The sequence below is a fragment of the Lampris incognitus genome, chromosome 5 (genome assembly GCF_029633865.1).
Source record: "Lampris incognitus isolate fLamInc1 chromosome 5, fLamInc1.hap2, whole genome shotgun sequence".
NCBI lineage: Eukaryota > Metazoa > Chordata > Actinopteri > Lampriformes > Lampridae > Lampris > Lampris incognitus.
In genome coordinates, this window is record NC_079215.1 from 7,635,561 (window position 1) to 7,662,061 (window position 26,501).

The 26,501-nt window shown below is 45.1% G+C and overlaps 1 protein-coding gene and 1 long non-coding RNA gene across 3 annotated transcripts in view; one reads left to right on the forward strand and one right to left on the reverse strand.

The window, feature by feature from the left end:
- The window catches only part of LOC130112693 (uncharacterized), a 65,611-nt gene extending 46,190 nt beyond the window's left edge, over positions 1-19,421 (forward strand). For both annotated transcript variants that reach the window (XM_056280154.1, XM_056280155.1), the window contains exons 7-12: positions 322-412; positions 575-708; positions 6,086-6,287; positions 9,202-9,307; positions 9,809-9,887; positions 17,339-19,421. In XM_056280154.1, coding sequence (XP_056136129.1) covers positions 322-412; positions 575-708; positions 6,086-6,287; positions 9,202-9,307; positions 9,809-9,887; positions 17,339-18,310 — 1,584 coding nt within the window. In that variant the 3' untranslated portion in view covers positions 18,311-19,421. The remainder of the gene's footprint in view (positions 1-321; positions 413-574; positions 709-6,085; positions 6,288-9,201; positions 9,308-9,808; positions 9,888-17,338) is intronic.
- On the reverse strand, positions 6,524-14,390 carry LOC130112694 (uncharacterized). The gene is made up of 3 exons (XR_008810250.1): positions 14,371-14,390; positions 9,184-9,283; positions 6,524-6,553 (listed from the first exon to the last, which is right to left on the reverse strand). It is a non-coding gene; the product is annotated as an uncharacterized LOC130112694 (long non-coding RNA).
- Positions 19,422-26,501: the final 7,080 nt, after the last annotated feature.

The following is a 26,501-nucleotide window of genomic DNA, read 5'->3' on the forward strand; positions in this document are numbered from 1 at the left end:
GCACGGCAGTGTTTGCCGGTGTCGTGTGACTTTACCGTCCTGCTCTCATCCACAGTAATGACTTCCGGTTTGTCGTGTACTGGATTCCATGTGAATGCAGCATTGTTATCCCTCTGTTGAGAGTGTCACTATACTGACAAGTACACCTGGTAGTTATGACCTTAACATGTGTAACTTGTGTACGCAATGGAAGAATCCGTTTTAGAGCCCAGAAAAACGACTGAGCGCAAAACCCAGAACCAACAGACAAAAACCTCTGTTAAAAAAGTTTTCTCCAACCAGTCTCTGCCCCGCCTGACAGTTTTGTGATTGTTTTTCCAGGCGTTTATGTCCTTTACTGAACAGGAACTTCGCCTGACTTGTAAGCCTCTGAATTACAGCTTGAGCTTAACGTACAAACCAAATTGCCACAGTAAGTATAATGTACAATCTGTATTGTGTTCTGTACAAAAAAAATATCTCATTAACTAAATGGGGGGGGGGGTAGAAAAATACTACATCTGGAGATTTAAAAAAAATTCTATATCTCACTGTGTATGCTTGTGTTTGTGTGTGTGCATATTTAATTATGCAGTAAAGCTGACACCTCCTGGAGTGCCAGATGTCAATTTAACCACCATATCCTGGCCTGCGGGGGCACCTTCGTACATTGGAATCACACAGTACAGCTTTCACTTTCAGTGGAAACAAGAGGCTCAGTCTTGGAAGGTAGGTGTGTGTGTGTGTGTGTGCGCCCCAGATAGCAAAATTGCTGTGGCCCGGACCCGTCCCACACCCGACACTTTCATCCGGCCCAAATACTGCGTGGAATGATGGCACTTGGGCGGTCCGCTCCTGTTTGCCAGATCTGGGCCAGAACCAAGCCATAGCGATGCCGCATGTGCCACATATTTGCCAAAGGTGGCCCATATTTGTTTTGTGATATTTGGGTCATATTCACCATTTACCACACGGGCCACTTCAGGGTCACATCCATTTTTTCAGGGCCAGAAGAAGGCCATCGGTGCTGCATCATTGCCTGAAGTGGCCACATCCGGGTGCTATCCAGTATCTGGGGAGAGCGAGAGAGGGAGAGAGTCTAAGGAGTTGTTGAGTGACTGAATAAGAGAGAGAGAGATGTGTGAAAAAGATATATGTAGATAAAAAAATATTACCTGTAGTTTAAAGAGTTACTAAACCCTATACCATTTTAGTGAGTTTGCTGACAACTACCGGTTAAAAACCATCTGTAGGTTCTGGCCGGTGAATTTTTATGTATTGTGTGTTTTTTTTTGTATTGTCGACGTGGTCTGTGAGAAGTATGAAACCATCAATGACTTCCTCTAATTCACCAGCAGCCAAGTCGTAGCCAATGTCAGAGACTGACACATGACACAAGTCGCTGACCTCCGTTGTATTCCAAAAGCCACTTAACCAGGTCACAGGTACCCTTGTTTTGTCCAACACAACTCTTCAGTATGACCGACATGGACATTGTGGTTTTCTCTGAACGTGTTCACAGACAGCCACAGCGACAAGTTTCTTGTCTTTGGAAACGCAACTTAGCAGTGTGCCGCCAAGAGTGAACAGTAACACAGGCAGTATTACAAGCTACAGCATTCTGCCCACTTATTTATAACTTTAACTCTGCACAAAATTCTTAGCACAAATAACAATAATAACAATGGATTAAATTTATATAGTGCTTTATCCAGACACCCAAAACACTTCACAGAGAAGAGGGGCTGACTCACCTCAGCCGCCACCAATGTGTAGCACCACCTGGGTGATGCACGGCAGCCATCATTGAGTGAATTACACGGGGGGGGGGGTGATTAGGTGGCCAGATGGAGAGCCAGGTTGGGAATTTTGCCAGGACACCAGGGAACCCCCCCTACTCTTTGCGATAAGTACCATAGGATCTTTAATTCTCCTACAGCACAGTGTCCGTCACTGCACTGGGATTTTTTTTTATTATTATTATTATTTTTTTAGGATCAGAGGGGAACGGCACGGTGGCGCAGTGGTTAACGCAGTCGCCTCACAGCAAGAAGGTTCTGGATTTGAGCCCCGGGGTAGTCCAACTTTGGGGGTCGTCCCGGGTTGTCCTCTGTGTCTGGCATTTGCATGTTCTCCCTGTGTCTGCGTGGGTTTCCTCTGGGTGCTCCGGTTTCCTCCCACAGTCCAAAGACATGTAGGTCAGGTGAATCGACCGTACTAAATTGTCCCTAGGTACGAACGTGTGTGTGTGTGTGTCGGCCCTGTGTGATGGCCTGGCGGTCTGTCCACGGTGTCTCCCCGCCTGCCGCCCAATGACTGCTGGGATAGGCTCCAGCATCCCCGCAACCCTGAGAGCAGGATAAGCGGTTCAGATAATGGATGGATGGATCAGAGGGAATACTGCTCCCTACAGGCCCACCAACACCACAACAGCAACTCAGTTTTCCCATGAGGTATTCTGTCCAAGTACTAGCCAAGCCCACAGCTGCTTAGCTTCCGTCATTCGGCAGAGCCAGGGAACATGTTGGTATGGCGGCTGGCTAATGTCTGGATCAGACTCTTAATAGTATGACAATTCTGAAGAAAAAAATGACACTGGAGAAGATGAAAAGGTCCGATGTGGTGGACCCATTCAAACATATTCATATGAGCCTGATTATTCCCAAGAGGGAATACAATATCGAAGGACTGAAAGGGAAAGACTAAAGGCAAGGAGTGCAGACACTACACCAGCAATTAATATGCAGGCACAAGCTTGAACTACTGGAGATTGGTGGAGCAGCTGTGGTCTTTGTTCAGTGATGCTAACTGAGGAAGAATGCAGGTGCTGAATGGGACATCCTGGACCTGATATTACAGGAGCTCTGAGGTGACGAACATGGTGAACCTACCTGTGAGACACCACACCCTGACTTTGCTGAGTAGACTAAATAAAATAGAGTCAAAACAATGACCCAGCAGCTCCAGATGCCACATTGTCCGCTGTGTAACATTGGTATACTTACTTTAGGCTGACATTTATTTCTGAAGATAGCCTTTCCAGTTACAACCTTTTATGAAAATAAATTTGACCAGACTAGCTTTTCCCAACGTCCTATGGTAGACACCTGCCATAACATTTGCTGTATTGTATTAATTGGTGTAATTGTTGGCACAGAATCTCATTTTAGAGTTGCCCAGTAGGTTTTAGCCTTCCTTTATAGCCATTACTTGTGAAAAGATTCTGATCATCGGCATTGTTGTTGTCATTGGATTGAATTGAGGATTTATGATGGTTTCCACCCACTAGCTGCATAAGACTGGGTCAGAGGGGGGGGGGAATTGAATTTGTGATGTGTTGATAATCATGTTATATGTATATTTCAACAACCGGTTACTGAACAGTTTATTATTCCCACCCAGATTTGGTAACGAGAAATTAGAAGATGCACCGAAATGCAAAAGTTACTGTTTCAGTTTCATCGAGCAAGTACTGTAAATCATGCCTGTGTTCCTCTCATGTCGGCGCATCACTAAGTTCCTGGGCATGTGCTGTGTCTTGTTCACATACAAAAATGTGTTACTGTAGCCATCTGTGAACACGTTCAGAGAAAACCACAATGCCCATGTCGTTCAGAAGGATGTGTTGTGTTGGACAAAACAGGTGTACAGCTCTGTGACCTGGTTAAACTGGTTTTTGGAATGTAACAGAGTTCAATAGCTTGCATAATGTCACCACCTCTGACATTGGCGACAACACGGCTGCTGGTGAATAGGAGAAAATCATTGCTGGTTTCAGTCTTCCATAGACTATGTCAGCAGTACAAAAAACATTAAAATACACTGGCCTTATCTTTTTTTTAAAAAACATGGCAGGCTGGTCTTGGTACTCTGTGATGTAAACATAGCGGGATAAACATAGCTGCAGCCGATAACATTATGGGTTTGTTTGATTTAGTTGTCCAGCACATCTACCAAGCATAGCGGGATAAACATAGCTGCAGCCAATAACATGGGTTTATTTGATTTAGTTGTGCCAGCACATGTACCAGCATTGATAGACAGGACAGATAGATAGAGCCAGCACTAGCAATTGTCAATAGTATTGTCAATGCTGGTTCTTTGGCAAACCTACATTCAACAGATTCATTATTCTTGTGTGCAGCTGTGTTTATCCTGCTATGCTAACATCACAGAGTATCAGGACTAGCCTGCCATGTTTTTTTTCCCTCCCCAATTGTACATAAATAGCCAATTATCCCACTCTTACCCACATCCAGCTTCCTACCCGCAGACACGGCCAATAGTGTCTGCAGGGATGCCCGACCAAGCCGGAGGTAACATGGGGATTTGAACCAGAAATCCCATGTTGGTAGACAACGGAATAGACCGCTATGCTACCCAGACACCCAGCCTGCCATGTTTTTAAATTTTAGATGGTTTTTAACAAGGCGGCACAGTGGTTAGCGCGGTTGCCTCGCAGCAAGAAGATTCTGGGTTTGAGCCCCGTGGTAGTCCAACCTTGAGGGTCGTCCTCTGTGTGGAGTTTGTGTGTTCTCCCTGTGTCTGTGTGGGTTTCCTCCGGGTGCTACAGTTTCCTCCCACAGTCCAAAGACGTGTAGGTCAGGTGAATCGGCCGTACTAAATTGCTCCTAGGTATGAGAGTGTGTGTGTGTGTGTGTGTGTGTGTGTGTGTGTGTGTGTGTGTGTGTGTGTGTGTGTGTGTGTGTGTGTGTGTGTGTGTGTGTGTGTCAGCCCTGTGTGATGGCCTGGTGGCCTGTCCAAGGTGTCTCCCTGCCTGCCGCCCAGTGACTGCTGGGATAGGCTCCAGCATCCCCGCAACCCTGAGAGCTGGATAAGCGGTTCTTATAATGGATGGATGGTTTTTAACCTTTAAATTTCAGCAAACTCATTAAAATGGTCTGGGGTTTAGTCACTCTTTAAGAGAAATATTTTAATTTTTTTTTTTTTAAATTAAGCTCTCTTTTAACAAACATGCTCATCTTACGGTGCTTTACAGGTCAACAGTGCTACACAGCAAACACAATCAAGAGGCACTTGAGACATAAAACATTAAAACCACTGACAGGTGATTTAAAAAAAAAAGTGAAGTGAATAACATTGATTATCTCATTACAATGGCACCTGTCAAGGGGTGGGATATATTAGGCTGCAAGTGAACAGTCAGTTCTTTTAAGTTGATGTGCTGTAAGCAGGCAAAATGGGCAAATGTAAAGATCTGAGCCACTTTGACAAGGGCCAAATTGAGATGGCTGGACAACTGGGTCAGAGCATCTCCATAACAGCATGTCTTGTGGGGTTTTCCTGGTATGCAGTGGTCAGTACCTACCAAAAATGGTCCAAGGAAGGACAACTGGTGAACCAGTGACAGGGTCATGGGCACCCAAGGCTCATTGATGCATATGGGGAACATACACTAGCCCATCTGGTCCGATCCCACTGAAGACCTTCTGTAGCTCAAATTGCTGAAAAAGTTAATGCTGATTATGATAGACGGGTATCAGAACACACAGTGCACTGCAGCCTGCTGCATTAGGGGATTGCGTAGCTGCAGACCAGTCAGAGTGCCCATGATGCCCCCTGTCCACCGCCAAAAGTGCCTACAATGGGCATGTGAGCATGGAAGAAGGTGGCCTGATCTGATGTCACATTTTCTTTTACATCGTGTGGATGGCCGGGTGTGTGTGTCGTTTACCTGGGGTAGAGATGGCACCAGGATGCACTGTTGGAAGAAGCCAAGCCGGCAGAGGCATTGTAATGCTTTGGGCAATGTTCTGCTGGGAAACCTTGGGTCCTGGTATTCATGTGGATGTTACTTTAACACGTACCACCTACCTACACATTGTGGGAGACCAGGTACACCCCTTCATGGCAACGGTATTCCCCGATGGCAGTGGCCTCAAGTGATTTTAATGTTAGGCTGATCGGTGTGTGATAATATATGATATATGATGCGTCTCCAATACGTCTCTAATAATGATAATCATATGGAAGGACAGAAGAGGAAGACCAGAAATAAGAAAATAACAGAACAGGCAAAAACGGATATTAAAAAAATGAACAAAAAACGTCTTTGTTAAAATTCACACACTTTCCCCTTTTTCAGGATGCCTCTGAGAGGAATAAAACTAAAGAACAATGTAATCCAGTCTGCCAAATGGAGCTGAATCCAGACTTGCTGGAACAGGGAAAAAGGTATGAGGCACGGATTCGAGTCCAGTCAGGCGAAGATTGGAGCAGATCTGTCTGGAGTGAATGGAGCCCCACAGCAAAATGGGTCTCGGCTGTGGGGAAGGAAAAGGCACCAGGTAATGTCACACAGTTCATATCATCAGTCACTAAATGCAGGGCTGAGCACAGCAACACCTACCTGCCCATCAGTGTTTCAACTCACAACAAAGTTGAGCTCATGGATTTGATTTTACTTCTGTTCTTGCTAAACAATGTGGTAGGTCCTGCTCCAGACCCAAATCATCTCTCTGATGACTGCAAAGCAAGTCATGCCAGTCTTCCAGCCTTTGCAATCCAACCACTGCATATAATCCCGAACAGTGCCGCGCACTTGGTTTTCAACCTGCCAATATTAACACAATATGTCACTCCCCATTTTAGTGCTTAACCCAGTTGGGCTCACGCTCGGTTGGGTCGTTAATGTGAGCAAAAGCCGCTAATAACAAGTCCTGCTCAGAAGAGATGGTGACAGTTAGGGCTGCACAATTAATTGTATATTAATCGCGATTCTGATATTGGCTTGAGCAATTACTTGATCGTGGGCAGGGGCAATTATTCAAAATGGGTTAAGCTTCCTATGGTGTGAAGAAAGTATTTTTATTTGAAGATTCTGAATGTGGCACTCTGTGGGGGATACTGTGGAAGTACGGGGTACCGGGGCAGTTGCTACAAGCCATCCGGTCCTTGTATAACCAAAGTGAGAGCTGTGTCTGCATTCTCGGCACAAAGTCAACACGTTTTGGGTGGGTGTCGGATTCTGCCAAGGTTGTCCCTTGTCTCTGATTCTGTTTGTGATATTCATGGACAGGATCTCAAGGAGCAACCACGGTGAGGAGTGTGTCCGTTTTGGGAACTTCAGAACTGCATCTCTGCTGTTTGCAGTTGACATGGTTTTGTTGGCTTCATCAGAATGCGACTCCAGCACACTGGGGCGGTTTGCAGCTGAGTGTGAAATGGCCGGGATGAGAGTCAGCACTTCCAAGATTGAGGCCATGGTTCTCTACCAGAAAATGATGGATTGCTCCCTCCTGGTTGGGGATGAGTTGTTGCCTCAAGTGAATGAGTTAAAGTATCTCGGGGTCTTGTTCACGAGTGAGGGTAGGATGGAGCAGGAAATTGACAGATGAATTGGTGCAGCATCAGCAGTAATGTGGACATTGTACCAGACCGTTGTGGTGATGAGGGAGCTGAGCTGGAAGGCAAAGCTCTCAATTTACCAGTCAATCCTCGTTCCAACCCTCACCTATAGTCACAAGCTTTGGGTAGTGACCGAAAGGGTGAGATCGCAGATGCAAGCGGCTGAAATGAGTTTCCTCCGTAGGGTGTCTGGGCTCAGCTTAGAGATAGGGTGAAGAGCTCAGACATCTGGAGGGAGCTCAGAGTAGAGCCGCTGCTCCTTCCCATCAAAAGGAGCCAGTTGAGGTGGTTCGGGCATCAGATTAGGATGCCTCCTGGGCGTCTTCCGTTGGCGGTTTACCGGGCACGGCCAACTGGGGGGAGACCCCGGGGTAGACCCGGAACTCACTGGAGGGACTACATGTCCAATCTGGCCTGGGCATGCCTTGGGATCCCCCAAGAGGAGCTGGAGGGCATTGCTGGGGAGAGGGACATCTGGAGTGCCCTACTTAGCTTGCTAACACTGTGCCCCGACCCTGGAGAAGCGGCTGATGACGGATGAAAAAAAAAAAAAGATTTTGAATGTTTATTGATTTATAGGTTTATGGAATACATTACGAATGTGAAAGCAGTTATCTGTTGATTCAAATGCTTAATAAAACGTTTTCCTTCTCCAAAATGGATGAGTAATTGTGATCACAATATTAAGCAAAATAATCGTGTTTATCATTTTAGCCATAATCCTGCAGCCCTAGTGACCGCTGATGTTCCTTTGCAGATGAACTTGGCTGTGTGTGTGCGGGAACAGGAGCTGACATGGTAGTTGATGTGCAGTAATTCACCGCACAATAGTCATTGTGTGTTTCATTCCCCTCCAAAACAATGGTGGCCATGGCAGATCGTGGTTAAATTTGGACAGACGCTGAGACAAAATTCTTTTTGCCTTCGTTTGTCTTTTCTGTGAGCCCTCTGTTTTGTGAGTTTGGGCTATACAAATGAAATTGACTTGACTTTTGAGTTAAGAGGTGGATTCTGTTGGGCTGCATTCGTTGCCGGAGATGACGCATAAACATAAGCATACATCTTCTTCAGCCAGCCAGAAATTAATTAAAGTTGCAGTGCTTCCTCCATGTGTGTTGACTTCGGAGATCATGTTCATACCCTCACGATAAATGAAATGTGAGATCTTCATTCAGACCAAACATTGTGCGATTACAAATGCACTGATAGCACCTTCAATACTGGCGCTGGTCCGGTTTTCCTTGCATTCTCGACCCACTTAAGAGTGTGTGTGTGGGGTGGGGGGAGTCCAGTGGCGTGGCGTGGTGTGGTGTGGCGGTCTATACCGTTGCCTGCCAGCATAGGGATCAGCAGCTCGAATCCCTGTGTTACCTCTGGCTTGGTCGGGCGTCCCTACAAACAACTGGATGTGTCTGCGTATGGGAAGATGGATGTGGGTATGTGTCCTGGTCGCTGCACTCGCGCCTCCTCTGGTCGGTCGGGGCGCCTGTTTGGGGGGGAGGGGAAACTGGAGGGAATAGCGTGATCCTCCCACGCGCTACGTCCCCCTGGCGAAACTCCTCACTGTCAGGTGAAAAGAAGCAACTGACGACTCTACATGTATCAGAGGAGGCATGTGGTAGTCTGCAGCCCTCCCCGGATCGGCAGAGGGGGTGGACAGCTCAGAAGAGTGGCGTAATTGGCCAAGTATAATTGGGGGAGAAAGAGGGGGGAAGGGACAAGTCGACTAAATGGATAGAAATAGAAATAGGAAGGAAAAGGCGAGAGAACAACCACACTGGCATGCAAATCCTATCCTGAAAATGGCATACACTTGACTAGTTTGATAGACCTTACCCTGTGTGTTTTTTACAGATGACCCTAATATTCTCGAATGGGACACTTTGGTGGGCTCTGTCGTAGGTGCAGTGTTTTTACTGTCTCTCGGTGTCTTCTTCTGCAAGAGAGACGAAAACATCTGGTAAGCAGCAGAGAAAAATTCCAAGAGACATAAAAAGATACCTCCAGCTTGGGCGGGGCATCCCTACAGACACAATTGGCCGTGTCTGCAGGTGGGAAGCCGGATATAGGTATGTGTCCTGGTCGCTACACTAGCACCTCCTCTGGTCGGTCGGGACGCCTGTTCGGGGGGGTAGCGTGATCCTCCCACGCGCTACGTCCCCCTGGTGAAACTCCTCACTGTCAGGCGAAAAGACGCGGCTGGCGACTCCACATGTATCGGAAGAGGCATGTGGTAGTGACTAGCCTTCCCCTGATCAGCAGAGGGGGTGGAGCAGCAACCAGGACAGCTCAGAAGAGTGGGGTAATTTGCCGGATACAACTGGGGAGAAAAGGGGGGGGGGGATCCTAACTGCCTTTATTTTATGACTCAGCACTGTTCCATCTTTTCCTCGTTCTCACATTTCAATTCTGTTCAAGGACAATTTGTCGCTGTCATTTCAACTGTGTCGTTCTCTCGCAGGGTTTGCACACTGAAGAAGTTCGTGCGGCCCCCCATACCAAACCCAGGACAGTTCTTACGTAATGATGGAAACTACCAGGTTAGCTTTGAAAATATTGTTTCATCACGCTTTTCCCCCCTCTGTGATAAAAAGTAGTAGACAAGGGCAGTTGTGTACCTTATGATGTTTTTCACAGAGGATATTGGCTTGTTCCTTCAGAAATACAACGGAGCCAGATGAAAAAATTCATGCTAAGATGAGAACAATGTGATGTAATGTAGACTTTTGACTCGGGGCGGAAATAGGATCAAAATATCTCCCAACAGAATTTTCATAAATATTTCTGGTTTTAAAACGGTGTCGCAACATGTTTTGAAATTTCCTCCAGTTTTTTTGTTTTTTTTTAATATACTGCTTGTAAGGCTGAGTTGCGGCTGAATCACGATTGTCATCTTTATTTCAAGTTTTGCAACTTTTTTCTTCAAGCAAAACATCATACCGTCTTGCCCAGTGCTTGAATTGGAATCAAAAAGGTGCCAGTACTCTGAATCAGCAACTGCTCAGCACACGCGCTTGTGGCTCTCGTGGGTACCATGTGTTTTTGCCTGGTTTGTCTAGATAAACCCTATACTCGTTGCTTAGATATACCACATAGTAGTAGTAGTAGTAGTAGTAGTAGTAGTAGTATATTTGTTTATTTCGAACGTTAAAAAAAATTAAAATGTATAATAAAAGAAAACAAAAGAGAAAAAAATCAAAACAAACAAGCGATATCATCATCAAACATTTGTTTCAAATCTCGTCAGTTCGAAAAGGAGTAGGCAGAAGTTAAAACAACTTTTCTAGTCCTACCCCCTTTTTCTATTTTAGTATTTCAAGAGTGAACTGTGTGATTTAAATGAAAACTCAATCATCTACCACCAGTGACCATGACGTCTAGTAAACCATACAAAGATCATTCATTCAACACAACAAGAACAAAGCAAGTGCAGAGCAACATCAAAACAACTCAAGAACAACGCAAACAAGATGTCACAGCTCCATCCCATATCTGTTCCAAATATTATTTTTAAAGAGTCTTTTAAATTTGATTATTGATTCACATGTTTTCATTTCATCACTGCAATTATTCCATATCTTGACCCCTTTGGTTGTGACACAATGATATTTTGCATTTGTCCTTACTGGGTTTTGTTGAAACGTACATATTCCTCTCAGGTCATAATTACTTTCCCTCAACTGGAACAACCCCTGGATACTGCTGGGTACTTTATGATTTAACAATTTGTACATGATCTGAGCAGTTTTAAAGTCCACCAGATCTTTGAATTTTAGTGTTTTTAGTTTGATAGAGTTGGTTTGTTGGTTCTCTGTAATTGGCTTTGTTTACTATCCTTATGGCTCTTTTTTGAATAATAAAGATTGAATCGGTGTTGGTTTTATATGTGTTCCCCCGCACTTCCACACAGTAGGTGATGTATGGAAGTATGAGGGAACAGTACAAGGTGTAAAGTGAAGCTTGATTTAGAAGATCTTTGATTTTGAATAGTATTGCAATTGATTTGGATACTTTAGCCTTGGTATAATTTATATGTGGTTTCCAACATAATTTATTGTCCACTATTACCCCAAGAAATTTAATTTCAGTCACTCTTTCTATTTCTACATAGTTAATCATGAGTTTTTTGATTGAGTTAATTTTACGGTTACCAAAGATTATAAATGTTGTTTTACTTAAATTCAATGTTAGTTTGTTAGCATCAAACCACGTCTTTAACTTCATCAGTTCCTTTTCCACTATATCCAGGAGTTGATCCAGATGATCCCCACAGCAAAATAAATTTGTGTCATCAGCAAATAAAATGGCTTTCAGAGATTCAGACACTTCACAAATATTGTTTATATACAGAATAAACAGTAATGGTCCCAACACTGAGCCCTGGGGGACCACACATGTGACTTTCAATAGGTGAGACTTGAAGTTTTGTAATTCAACATATTGACATCTGTCTTTTAGATAGCTGGTTAACCAGGAGAGTGCAGTTCCCCTAATTCCATATGATTGTAGTTTTTTCAGTAATAATTCATGGTCTACGGTGTCAAATGCTTTTTTTAGATCCAGAAATACCCCTATTGCATATTTTTTGTTTTCTATTGCCATTGTTATTTCATCTACAAATTCTATAAGTGCAAATGAAGTTGTTCTGTTTGCTCTAAAACCATATTGCTGATCATACAGTACATGATATTTTGTGATGGAAGTCATGTATTCTTGTAAAGTGTATTTTTTCTAGTATTTTTGAGAACTGTGGAAGCAAGGAAACAGGTCTGTAATTTGAAAGGACGTGTTTATCACTAGATTTATAGATTGGTATAACTTTGGCTTTTTTCATTTTGTATAGAAAAACACCGGTTTGTAGGGTTTGGTTACAGATGTGAGACAAAGGTTTTGCAATGCATTCGATGATATTTTTGACCATAACAAGTCTGTTCCATTCCGGTCAGTGGACTTCTTGTTCTTGGAATTTTTAACTGTGTCAATAATTTCTTTTTCATTTGTTCCCCTTAAAAATATGGATTCTTTAACGGACGTTTTCTTGCTTTCCACATTATGTCCACTACCGGTCTTTGCAATTTCCTCAGTCAAATCAGGACCAACACTGACAAAAAAAATTATTGAACTCATTTGCAACCATGGCCATGTCATTAATAGTTGAATTATTACTAGTCAGGAAATGGTTAGGGTATCCTGCCTCCCCACTTCCTTGTTTAATAATGTCATTTAATACATTCCATGTTTGTTTAATATTGTTTTTGTTGTCCTCTAGCAATTTGCTGTAATAATAATGTTTGCTGATTCTCATAATTCTTGTTAATTTGTTTTTATATATCTTATATTTTTGATCAGCTTCTATTGTTCTTTTCTTTAACATTTTTTTATATAATAAATTTTTCTTCTTACATGCATTTAGTATTCCTTTAGTTAACAATGGTTTTTCAGCATATATTTGTTTACCTACTTTCCTTACTAGTGGACAATTTTTTTTATTCAGCGTTATTGTAATGGACAGAAATGATTCATAGGCCTCATTTGTGTCTTCTACATAAACTTTATTCCATTCATGTTTCATTAGGTCTTTAAAATAATTGATAGCATCTTGTGTTATGTGTCATTTTGAAGGTTTTGATATCTTTCTTGGTCATGGTACAGCTCTGGATTATTGCAAAGACCGGCAGAAGTTCACCAGTGTCTTCTATTATTATTCCACTTCCTGCTTCACGGTCAGTGGCGTTGGTCAGTATGTTGTCAGTTAGGGTTGCACTGTGCATTGTTATTCTGGTCGTCTTGTGATGGAGGGATATAGGCTGGTACTGTACATGGAATTAATGAACTCTGTAGTTGAATTGTCATCTTGTGGGTTTAACAAGTCAATGTTGAAATCCCCACAGATAAAAACCATTTTCTTGTTATTTATGTTGGTATAAAGTTCTGATAACTTTTCTCTAAAGGTGTCAATGCAGGAGCCAGGTTTACTATAAATGCAGCTAATTAGTATATTTTTTTATTTCCCCATGTCTATTTCTCCTGTGATACACTCCATGATATTATCCAAAACAATTTACATTTTACCAACACGATAACTTCTGTAATTTTTATCTATGAATAATGCACCCCCCCACCCTTTGATTTGAGTTCTGTTAATGAAATAGATTTCATATCCCTTGATCTCCACCATGTCAGTTTGTCCCTCATTAAGGCCAGTTTCAGGTATTGCTAGTGCTGTGAATTTTTTATCCCGTTGTCTTAAGATTTTTGAAATGTCTGAATTAAGACTCCTACTATTGACGTGAATTATTGATATTGATCCATCCATATTTACATTTCTTTTAAAGTGGTCGTCTGTATGGTATTCACAATCACCGTTTGTGTTGTTATAAAAGTTATTTTCAGGGTCAATGTCATTTTCTATGTCTTCTGGTTTATGATCCGTATATTTGAAGGTTTTCAAGTCCAGCTTTTCGTAATCAGCAGATGAGTGACTGTTAATGCCCAAACTTGTCATGAAAGTTTTCGATAACACTTTAGTATGGGGAACATAAAAAAACTTAATTACTAGTGAATTAGTAATGATCAAGATGTCACTTTAGTATGGGGAACATATTCTAAGTAACAAAAACTTAATTTACAGTAATTTAACACTATGAACACTTGTAGTTTTGTGTTTTGTTATGTAAGAACAGAGCATATTCATTAAGTGTTAGTAAGGGAGAATAACTCTTCTTGTGGTACTACCACCTTATAAAGGCCATACTAAGCAAAGCATATTGAGATGGTACTACTAATAAGCCATAATTCTGAGGTTATAGAGGGAAAACTCATAGTTAATGGCTTACTGGTTGTATAATAAGGCCATGCAGAATAAGGCATTAATGAGTACGTAATAATGACCAATTAAGAGCCAATATGTTGCTAATTTGCATGCTAATAAGCACCTAATTAATGGTGACTACATTCCCCATACCAAAGTGTTACCAAGTTTTCAGTACATCCAGTTAGTTGGTTATTGAGTTTGTCCGTTACCTTTTTGTGTTGTTCTCCCTTATTGTGATATTATCCGTGGGGTCATGCATTGAACTTGTCCAATTCTCTGACATCCCTGATGATGCGTACTTTTGCTGCCTCTGGTGTTGATCCGTTTAGCTTGATGAAAATTTTGCAGTTTGAAGTCCAAGTTGCTTGAATGCTGTTCTGCTTTTTCAGTATGCGGGCTTTTCTGACAGTGTCTGCCGTCTTCTTGGTTAAATGGTCGTTGATGTAGACATCGGTTCCCTTAAGCTTGCTTCCTTGTTTGAGGAGCGCTTGCTTGTTCTTTCTGTTTGTGAATCGGATGATTATTGCTGGTGTTGCGTTTTTATTTTCGCTGGGCAGGGTATGACAAGCCTCTACATCCTTGCTGTTGATCGAGATACCCTTACTGTCCCAAAACTTCACAACTTGTTTCTCAAGTGACTCCCTTTCGGCCTCGGTCGCGTCGGCTCCAACCCCGGCGGTGGTGTCATCGGCGGCGGCCACCATCCCCTGCGTAGGACCGGTGCCTGGTTTTTACACCGCTGATGATCAGATTATTTACCCTGGAGTACTGCTCCAGGTCGTCCACTCGTTTTTCCAGAAAAGATATCTTTTTGTCCTTTTCCATGTTCTGTTTTTTTTAGTGCTTGCACTTCTGTTACGAGATCCATTCTCTTCTTTTGCTGTGCGGCTGCTGTTGATCTCTCTGCCGAAAGAAGGTCGAGAGACTTCCTGATCTCCTCCACCTCCTCAGGCAGTCCTGCGTTTTTCTTAGGCGGCATTTCCGCGTTAGCGTCATATCGATTGTTTTCAGGTTAGTTTTACATTGTAGAGGAAAATGCAGCCGATGTTTCAGTCTTGTTCAATTCTTGTTCAATAGTAGTTGATCATTTTCAGACACAATTCCCTGTAAAGAATAATAATGAGTAAAAAAAAAAAACTTCAAAACGTATCTTCAAATTTATTTAGTTCATATTTTTGTACCGGAAAAGAGGGCTTGTCTAAATTGGTACAATGTACAGTGAGTTGGCAACTGTGTGTGGTTTTATCTTAGCTCCTTGCTTTCTGCTGGCTTGTTTGTTCTGTCTCTCAGGTTGCTTGCCCTTGTCCCAGCTCTGTCATCCCTGATTGAAGTAGCATATCTGCAAATTAGACACAAACAATTAGAACAGAGGTGAGAGAGAGAGAGAGAGAGAGAGAGAGAGCGAGAGAGAGAGAGAGAGAGATGACCACTTGATTATACAAGTGTCTTGGAATAAGGATATCTCAACTTAGATCCTCACTCTTGAATTAATCTGTCTAGTCCTCTCCATCCAGAGAGGGAGACCAGTTTTCCTTTTCCATTTGTGCTCCCTGTACATAAATAGAAATATTGTTTAACTAATCACTCAAATCAATACTGTGATGGTCAAGAGGGGTCAACAATTAAGTGTTCGGTATAAATGTGTGAATAAGGAGCATAATTTTAACATACAACTTATATTTTTAAACGTTTCGGTGAGAACTTTAGAAGCAACTTATGATTATCTGCTTATATAAGTACACATCATGTAATGAAATATGAAGTGTTTCTAGACATTTATACAGTTTAAAGCATTTTTAATCATGGAAAAAACACTGGTTTAAGCAGGTGGTTTTAATGCTTTTTCAGTATTAGTATGTATTGTTTTATACTCACATTCTCAAAAGGCTCCAGAATGCCTTGGGAGCAGCAGCATCAGGGGCTGGACGATGTTAGCGGGAGAGAAGGCTCTGTGGAGCCACTGGACTCGGAGCAGGAGGGCCGACCAGAGAAGGCTCCCAGTCACACAAAGTTCCTACCGCAGCATTTTCTGTATCTGCAGTTGCACCAGTATTAACTGGAGTTTCTTTCGGCTCCTTGTCCGCTGGCAACCGCCTTCTTTTCGCACTATTAAGCCAGGCTAACACTGTCGAAATACCGTTATGGTAGCTAGCTAACTTAGCTACATGCTCAGTGACAAAGCGCCTTTGGAGCTCTCTACGCACGTCAATACACGCGGTAATACGTTGCATTCTGGGTAGAGAAGTCTTTATATGATATAATTAGATTGAATTTCACAGGCTCTTCTTATTAACTACATAGATGGTGTTTGGGATGGGATTACTGACGCGCTCTGTAGAAGCCCATTAAAACACACAGGCACTACAATATGCGTACCTATAGATGCATCATGAGGTGGTGGTACGCAGTAACAAGTACCGGTACGCAGACGGGTAAAAATCAGACGTCCCGGTACTGCGTACTGGTGAGTACCGGCCCAATTCAAGCACTGGTCTTGCCTCTTTCCTGCGCTGGCAAATCTTTCTGCATGAAGCACTTCTATTTGAATGACTTGGCTGGTGGCGACTTCGGTGGTGTGCATGGTCATTTGGCTCGATGCATTGACCCGTGTTAAGTCGTTTGACGTCCTTTGAAGGTGTCGAAAAAGGGGTTGACGTATTATTTTTGCCAATTTCCTCAAATGACCGTGCTTTCATTACTGAATTCTGATTCTTTTTCAAATTATAGAGCGGAGACATTTTTTTCTTCCTCCTGTCCGGTGTTGACTGAAATCTGCTTTGATCTTTGGTGACAAAAGTAACTAAACCTGAATCTTGGTGACTTCTCTGATCGCCATTTGTCATTTTCAACCGTGGAAAAAGAAGAAACTTCCGTAGTAGACGCCTATCCAGTCAAGTCCTGCCTCTAGCAAATACGGCTGCAGAGACTGTCTTTCCTACACCCACATTGTCCAAACTCATCATTGTGTGCCTGTCTGTGTGTCTATCTCGTTGTCTGTCTCTTATCACATTGTAAACTGTTGTGTCACAATCACGATTTTTCTGTAGAAACATATTTTGACATGATTTTCATCTGTGACACGGGTAGAGTTGTCATATTACCAACCCCTGTTGCTATCATATTGTTATATATTTATATATTTTCCACTTTGACCATTCTTCCTTCCCCCCCCTCTAGGTCTGGCTGGCCTCTCGGTTCACCAATGACTCCTACTTGCTGAAACCAGTGGACATATGCTCAGTGGAGGTCACCAGTACTGTTGAGTCTGTAGTCACTCAGGACTCAGAGGCTGCGCTGCTGGGAAAGAGAAGATGGGATAGCTGCTGCCGGTTGACCAGCTCCAGGTATTCTGACCCCGTCAGGCCTCTCCTCTGCCCTCCTCCCCTCTCCTTTTGCACCGAAGGAAATCTGAAGCCCTGCGCGGCCGACTCACCCTACGGGCCCACCAATACTCAAAGCGAAGAGGCAAAGGACAGCGAGGAAGAGCGGGGTGTTGACACAGAGGTTTGCAACTTATTATCCCGCACTGCTATGAGAGGAGGGTCGGTGCAAGAATCACTGGACGGTGATCGGGTTCAGAAGCTCCGGGCTCAGCGGTTTGAGCTCCAGAGCCCCGACTCGGGCATGGGGTGCTCGGAGGTGGAGCAGGTCAGCGAAGAGAGCATGGAGGAAGTAGATGGGATGGATTCATCCAGAGGCTACGGTGAGCAGCTGCAAGAAAAAGGCAGGGAAGAGGAGAAGGGAAAAGAAAGAGACGTCAGTCGAATATTTGGTGGTGTTTTCAGCCAAGGGTCTATTCAGGTTTGCCCAGATTATGAGCATATTGAGAAAATGCGGGCCCCATACCCGGAGCTCCAGTGTGCAGATTCCAGCATTTCCGGCCACTGTAAGGAGCAGGTCAGTGAGGAGGGACAGGAGGAAGGAGACAGCTGTGTCGGATCTAAAGCAACCTTGTATCCTGCCTCCTGTATCCCCCAAGACTCCCAGCATTCTTTCATTCCCAGAAGCTTTAACCCTTGGCAAGAGATGAAGTCACAGCTCGGTCCTCTTACAGGTCATTTATCAGAGGGGATCCCTGCCATACCTTGTACAAGGTCACTAGAGCCCTCGGGTGTTGGATATATGCCAGTGGGAGAGGCACAGAACTGAAAAAAATTTAGAAACTCATTGACGGGACAAATCGAGCAATACTCAGACTACGGAAAGTGAAGACTTTTCACATCATCAGTGCTGTTACGATGCATGTAGCAGATCCCCGTGCTGCTGTGCATGAGGGTTTCAGCAAACTGCATTCAAAACGATACAGGAGACAAAAACGTCGAGTGTGTGACGTCAGATTGACGGCGTCGTCTAAGAAGGGACCGTTTCTTCACCTCCGGGGCAGGGCAACTTGAACAGCAAACCCCAAACCGCACCACTTAATCCCCCGTGGTTTTCAGATGCCGGCTGGCTGTCAGTGTGTGTCCTTGATCGTATGTAAGCCTGTCATGTAAAGGAATTCATTAAAAGCTTGTTTTATTCGGCATTTTGAGGAATTGAACTTCTGAACTATAAAGGGAGCTTAAGGACAGAAAGGTTTTTCTTATCTCGGGTTATTTTTTTCATGTAGTTTTTTCTGATATCCACTTTCTTTTGTCATTTGAAATGTAATATAGAAAGGATACTGACGTGAGGATTGGAAAAATCCAGTGAGGCTGCTGAGCAGTTAGAGAATTTCGTTTCGCCGACATATGGCGACTCGCCCGCTGATGGGTGCCCAGCAGCACAGCTTGCTTCTCCACCGCGGCCCTTAGCTGGTCAGAGTCCGCGGGGTCCACAGGTGGCCAGATTATCCTGTTAGGGCCGGTAGGCCGAGTGGGAGTGGAGATAAACGGAGCTCTTTTACAAAGAGAAAAGTAGAAAAACCCAGTTCCACCTTTAATACTTAAAGTAATGTTGGGAAATAGTGTTTCAACTTTTGGTCCAACTTTAATGTCACGTCAATCAAATTTGTACACTTACTGTGACACAAATCAACTATGCCATCCAAAGTTGTTCTTCTTTCAGCTCGCGTTTTAGCCTGCTTCAGATTAGTTGGTTTGTTGTCAGATTTCATTATCTCTTTTTTTATGTTGTTATTTTATAGCATTTTAAGATATTTATGACCGTTTTAGGTATTTATAACCACAGGCAGCCACCGGATGTTTTATATTATTGTCTCTTATGCAAACCGTTTGTTCTTTGTCGTGGAAATCTCATATCAAATAAAGGGATGATACTGATCCGAGTGTGTTAAGCTGCATCTGTTTTTGAATAACTGGCCGTTACCTCACATTCCACCCTCAGCGATTCCAAAACACAGATGCTCCTGAAACAGAGCGTGTAAGTACACATAACGTATAAGTACACATAACGTATAAGTAAACATAACGTAGAAGTAAAATTCTTCAGACCCCTCAAACATCCCAAAGTAACATTAAATTTCATGCAATCAATCATGTTGCCATAGTGCACACGACACATGTATTCCCCGGCTCACCGACCAGTGAAGTGGTCTACTATAAAAACATTACAAGGGGCGTCCGGGTGGCGTGGCAGTCTGCCCCGTTGCCTACCAACACAGGGATCGCCGGTTCGAATCCCCGTGTCACCTCCGGCTTGGTCGGGCGTCCCTACAGACACAGTTGGCCGTGTCTGCGGGTGGGAAGCCGGGCGTGAGTATGTGCGCTGGTCGCTGCACTAGCGCCTCCTCTGGTCGGTCGGGGCGCCTGTTCCGGGGGGGGGAACTGGGGGGAATAAAGAAATTAGTGAAATAAATTCAGCAACGGTCCTGAGCCCACGTCCACACCCTGGATACCACAGTCAGGCCTGTGCCCCTATGGTATGCTGTTAAAGCCGATCTGAGGAGTTTTTTGACCACTAGTGGCACTACAGAGCAAAATGGGTCAGACTTCCTGTCCAAGCCGGTGTGCTGAAGACTACACGTTGGAGTCTTGGGATCGTGGGCGGTTTGTTCCTGAGGGCGGGATCGGGCGACGCACCACAGTGTGAAGCTAGCTGGGAATGTTCTGGACAGTTGGTCCTGCGTCTGAATATCACAGTCCAATCAGCGTCAAGTCGTGATCTGTGGGGTACCGCCGCCCCTTTGGGGGGATACCATCCATCCATCCATTATCCAAACCGCTTACCTTGCTCTCGGGGTCGCGGGGATGCCGGAGCCTATCCCAGCAGTCATTGGGCGGCAGGCGGGGAGACACCCTGGACAGGCCGCCAGGCCATCACAGGCCCGGCCCACAACCCCACACCCCCACACCCACCTAGGGACAATTTAGTATGGCCGAGTCACCTGACCTACATGTCTTTGGACTGTGGGAGGAAACCCACACAGACACGAGGAGAACATGCAAACTCCACACAGAGGACGACCCGGGACGACCCCCAAGGTTGGACTACCCCAGGGGCTTGAACCCAGGACCTTCTTGCTGTGAGGCGACCGCACTAACCACTGCGCCACCGTGCTGCCCGGGGCGGTACTCGCCCAGGTCGCTCTGGTAGGCTTTCATGGGAAGGCCTCTTTCCCCCCCCCCCCCCGAACTGCAGGCCCCGTGGTCTGTGGGTTACGGGAGGCCTCGCACCAAACGTGTTTTCCTGAATTGCTCTGAACTAAAAAAAAAAAAAAAAAGAGGATGTGGTTCTTGGTGTGCTTGTGAAAGATGGACCACATGATTTGGCAAGTAACACGATAACTGTTCTTGGAAAGTCCTTTTTACATAAGAACGGGCTGCAGAAAACGCAGCCAAACTGTTGCACATTTCGTCGGCGACTGTGTCGGTGTTTCTCGTCACCGAGGTGACTGGAGGAGAGGAACGTTCTGGAACTCTCTGACCTGACGCAAGAACCCCAACCTGCAAAGGACCCCGAGGACCCCCCCCCCTCTCTCCTCCCCTCCCCCCTTTCATTTATGGATTTAATATAATTTATTAAATTTTCTTTTTTCTTTACTTTTATTTCCCCCCCTCTTTCGTTTATGTTTGTTTTTATGTAGAATTTAACCGTTTCAAGAAAATAATAATAATAATGTAAACTACTAATAAGACACGTTAGCCGCTAGCTAACGGGTCTGACCCTTTAGCCGAGCGGCTAGTGACGTCGCCTTGTGGTGCAGTACACCCCGTATCGAATCCCGCACCGGGCAAGAAAATAACCGGTTACATTGGTGGCAGCGGTGGGATCCGGAAGTGCGCAGATCCTCAGGAGTCTCTTCGGAGCGCGGGAAGAACAAAGCGCGAGGGCGCGCTTCCGGGAGAGGGTGACGACTGTAAACTACTAATAAGACACGTTAGCCCCTAGCTAGCTAACGGGTCTGACCCTTTGGCAGAGCGGTTAGTGACGTCGCCTTGTGGTGCAGAACACCCCGTATCAAATCCCGCACCGGGCAACAAAATAACCGGTTACAATAATAACGTGTTTTCGTCTTACGTAACCGGGGCAACCAGCCAGTACCACATTAGCCGCTATGCGTCTGCGCGTCCGCCATATTGGAGCGTCCGGGATCCGCCGGTAAACAAATCAATAAATGTGTGCTGATGTATGCAGACTTCACCACACAGTCTACTGTAACTCTTGTTTTTTATATTCTTAACCGACTTTCATGAAATGTTGTTTGCTATAAACGTGAGAAATTGGAACATTTTGCCGGGTACTTACTGGAATTGAATTCAGGTGTGGGTGGGGGGGGGCTGTAATGAACTCTACCAAAACATTAACCTTTGAATAGCCACAACTTCCTCTGGGACATGTGACATGCAGGCTCTGCTCCTGAATAGGCAACTTCTTCTTTCGGGCTGGGTAGTTTCCATCGGCGCCCTGTGAGGACACGACACCGGTGGCGGTCTTGTCAGTCCACATAATGACTTGGCAAAATTTTACGTCGGATGCCTATGAATATGAATATGAATGAATTAATGTAAACTACTAATAAGGCACGTTAGCCCCTAGCTAACGGGTCTGACCCTTTAGCCGAGCGGTTAGTGACGTCGCCTTGTGGTGCAGTACACCCCGTATCGAATCCCGCACCGGGCAGGAAAATAACCGGTTACATTGGTGGCAGCGGTGGGATCCGGAAGTGTGCAGATCCTCAGAAGTCTCTTCGGAGCGCGGGAATAACAGAGGGCGCGCTTCCGGGGAGGGTGACGACTGTAAACTACTAATAAGACACGTTAGCCCCTAGCTAGCTAACGGGTCTGACCCTTTAGCCGAGCGGTTAGTGATGTCGCCTTAACGTGTCTTGTTAGTAGTTTACAGTCGTCACCCTCCCCGGAAGCGCGCCCTCGCGCTTTGTTATTCCCGCGCTCCGAAGAGACTTCTGAGGATCTGCACACTTCCGGATCCCATCGCTGCCACCAATGTAACCGGTTATTTTCTTGCCCGGTGCGGGATTCGATGCGAGGTGTACTGGACCACAAGGCGACATCACTAACCGCTCGGCTAAAGGGCCAGGCCCGTTAGCTAGGGGCTAACGTGTCTAATTAGTAGTTTACATTAATATTGATGAATATGAATAGGCAACACCAAGTGTAAAACATTTAAAATGTCTCCGAAGTAAAGATATCTCTATATATATTATAGTGAATACATGGCGCAGCCGGGTCTCCCGCACCACGGGCGACTACGCTAACTAGTCGACTAAAGGCTCCGACCGGTTGGCGAAGGGCTACCGGGTCTACTTATCCATGGTCGTCACACTTTGGGTCGGACCCTTTAGTTGACTGGTAAGCGCAGTCGCCTGTGGTGCGGGAGACCCGGGTTCGCGTCCCGGCCGTGGCGGTTCCCGGACTGCCCCCCGGGTTCGCTACAGTGTTGTTATAAAGCCGCCTGGTTGCTTGGACAACTACGGGTGACACCAATATGCATCATCTCCCCGAGAAGGTGACAAGGCATGAAACATTTAGGATGCATACGGACGAAAGGGTCAACGTCGCCACACGGGTGGACGAGAGCTACAGGATAGCTGTGCGTCGTCACAACGATGAGGTCCGCGAGAACCGCCACATTCCAGCCTGTCTTATCCACCGTGTGGGGTTTTGTGCAGTGTTCGAGTTGGCCTTGATGAAGACTCTTATTGTGAGAGTGAAGACCTTACTCAATTTTGTTTGATCAAGGGTAAGGCAGTCTCTCTCTCTCTCTCTTCACATTCAAATGTATATTTGTGAGAGCAGATGACAGATGGATGACAGTTTATCTGTTGATGCCCACAGTGGATTGTTCAGTCATGGTAGAGCCACAATAATGTTATTCAAGGCATTTACAATGAACTCCTGGATGTAGCTGTCCACAAATATGGTACACCGTACAGTAGTGTAGCCCCAGGAACAATTCTTGTCTTATGTTGCCATCTAGTGGCTACTGGTGGTATTTCTACGTGAGGTGAACAGGACAAAATTGTACAATACAATGTGACAATGTCAAGTTAGTTAGCTGACTTTGATGATGATGATGATGACGATGATGATGGGTTACATTAGGGTAATTTACCCATTGAGTGGGTCACCTTAGCCATCATCACAACAATTGCCCCCCCTTGGAGAGATTTGGCAGGAGCCGCCACTGCTTGCATTGCTGGAGCCATCTAAATATGAAAAATAAAGAGCTTTCAAACATCTTTGAACGTAGTAAATTTTATCAACAAAGTCATAATACCATAAAAAACAAAAAACCAGAATGGACCCAATTAAGCCTCAAAATAGCCTTCAACTCCTTATTTTCAGGTATTCGCGTTATGATATCTGGAACAAGTTATGAAGCATATATAAAAAACCCCATCTAATGTTAAAACGCAGCTTGCCTGCTCTATCAAATTAAAAAAAACAGCAGTTAGTCGTCCGCGACTAAACCGGCACCCCCACTTCACCCCTTGGGTTGTTGTGAAGAGGGACACCCAGCAGGACTCAAAACAAAACCTGTCAAAGGGCGGATGTGAACCAGCGGCCATCCATACCTGGGGAGGAGATAGGGACCACCAGGTACTGCCCCCTACTGACACACAATGATGACGCAACCAAACTCAATCACCATACCGGAGGGAAGGAACGGTGGAAGAGACTTGTTGAGGCATCAGCTGTGCTCCTACGACCTCCACAGGTTACGGAACCAATGATGATGATGATGATGATGGGGCCATAAGTGAAGACCAAGAAGACAAATACTGCACTGATGAGGATTGTTAATTACCTCGCTTTCTGACAGAAAATGAGAATATTTGTTATTTTACTGCACAAAATGCTTGGTTTATCCCGGGCCAGAAAGTGTCTCCTCAGGCGGGTCCAGGCATGAAGCGGACTGGGAAGCGGACTGGGAAGCGGACCGGGAAACCCTGGTCCATGGTATGCGACTTTAACCCCATCCTGGCTGCAGAACCGTGCTTAGGGGAAGGAATGGCTTGTATTATTCCTTTTGTTCCCCCCTTTTCTCCCCAGTTGTACCCGGCCACTGTAAACCCGGATAAGTTGAAAGTACTTCAATATTTTTTCACAACTTTTGTTTATTGAAATTTTACAACCAAAATATTGTATATACATATATGAAGTCAATGTTTATATTTACATAATGAAAAAAACAGCAACCAAAATTCAACATGGAAAAATAATTAGAAAATTAGAAAAAAAAAACACAGCTGGCATACTCAAGACAAATAAACAATGGTAAAAAATAATATATATTTTGAGGGAACTGGTCGCCTTAAAAGAATTTTAAGTAATGTGTAATAAAAACTTGAGTGAGTTCAACTTTAATGGTTGAAGGACTGGAATTGTTATTTTTACGTTCAATACACTGAAATGCTGTAATGTCCGTGCTTTGTAGTACGTTTTAGTAATGTTTCTGGAGTTAGTGTTCATGTTTATTCTGGTCACAAGGGGGCGCTGTAGGTTATAGTGTCGTATATGTGAGACGTTCTTGGTTCGCGTTAAGCCCGGAAGTAGCGGAGTGAGAGAGGAGTGTCAGTAGGGTAGAGGCTAGTCCCCATCGATGCAGAGAACGGAAATGGAGTAGAGAACGGTCAACTGAGCATGCGCGAAATGCCTCTACCACGCCTCCACACGCCCCGCGTAGCGTCCAGGCGCTAGGATTCCAGGAAGACCCACCCCTACTCTGCGTCTGATTGGCTAACTTTAACCCTAACCCCGCCCTAACCCTAACCTCAACCTACCCAAACAACGGAGGCGACGAGTACTTGCGCATGCTCAGTTGACCGTTCTCTGCGTCGACGGGAACTAGCCTCTAGCAGATGTACCGTTGTCGTTATGCAGAAGTTTCACTAAAGATCCCGAAACTTAGCTTCGTGACATTTGAGTTTCTATTTTAAAACTTTACAGACGCCAGTTTCACTTAACTTACAGTCATTTGTGAGGTCGATTGCTTTGCCCATTTATTCAACTCAGAATCTTAAAGTTAAACGCACTAAATTCCAAGTTGAATTAACTTAAGATTATTTGTGCTATGAATTGCTTTGCCCCGCTCTTCCGAGCCGTCCCGGTCGCTGCTCCGCCCCCCCCCCCTCTCTGCTGATCCTGTCTTCGGGAGGGGGGCGGAGTCGGCTTGTATTCGTCACATGAATGCGTCTGTGTGTGTGTGGGGGGGGGGAGCGCGTTATTATGAATCCCACTGCTTTTCTGGGCAAGACTAGGAAGACCCGCCCCTACTCTATCTCTGATTGGCTAACCCAATCCCTAACCCTAACCTTAACCTTAACCAACCTAACTATTGTATTTAGAAATCACGTCAGGGCACAGCGCTGTCGCTCGACACAACCTCTCCGTGGCATTCTTTATTTAGACTGACACAGCATCAGGCAGACCCGATCAAACAACCCAGAGCCCGCAGGCATCACCAATCGATCCCAGCACAATAGAACAGCACCAAATCAAATGCAGCACTGTCGATGTGTGCAGACATAACATCCCCCCCCCCCCAGCAGGATTTCAAACATGAAAGGTTGACACAAAGTCCTCTAGGTGGCCAGGGCGTAAACGTGTGCGAACAGGTCGCGGGGCGGCCTGAGGCTGGGCAGGCCGAGGTGGGGAGGGAGATGGCAGGGGAAGCTGAGGCCCAGGAATGTCTGGGGCCCGTGTAGGAGCTGCATGAAGCCCCGGGGCGTCTCGCCATGCTGAGGGGATGGCTAAGGTTGTGTCACCAGCTGTGTGTGGCGGAGCTGACACCTTCCGTAGACGACTGGAGTGCCACCGAGTGCCATCGCTGAGGAGGTAAGTGGCTGGGCCCAGCTGACGGGTGACTTGGAGAGGAGAGGACCAGTATGAAGCCATTTTATTGTCCCTGTGGGGCCTGCGGACCCTGACCCAGTCTG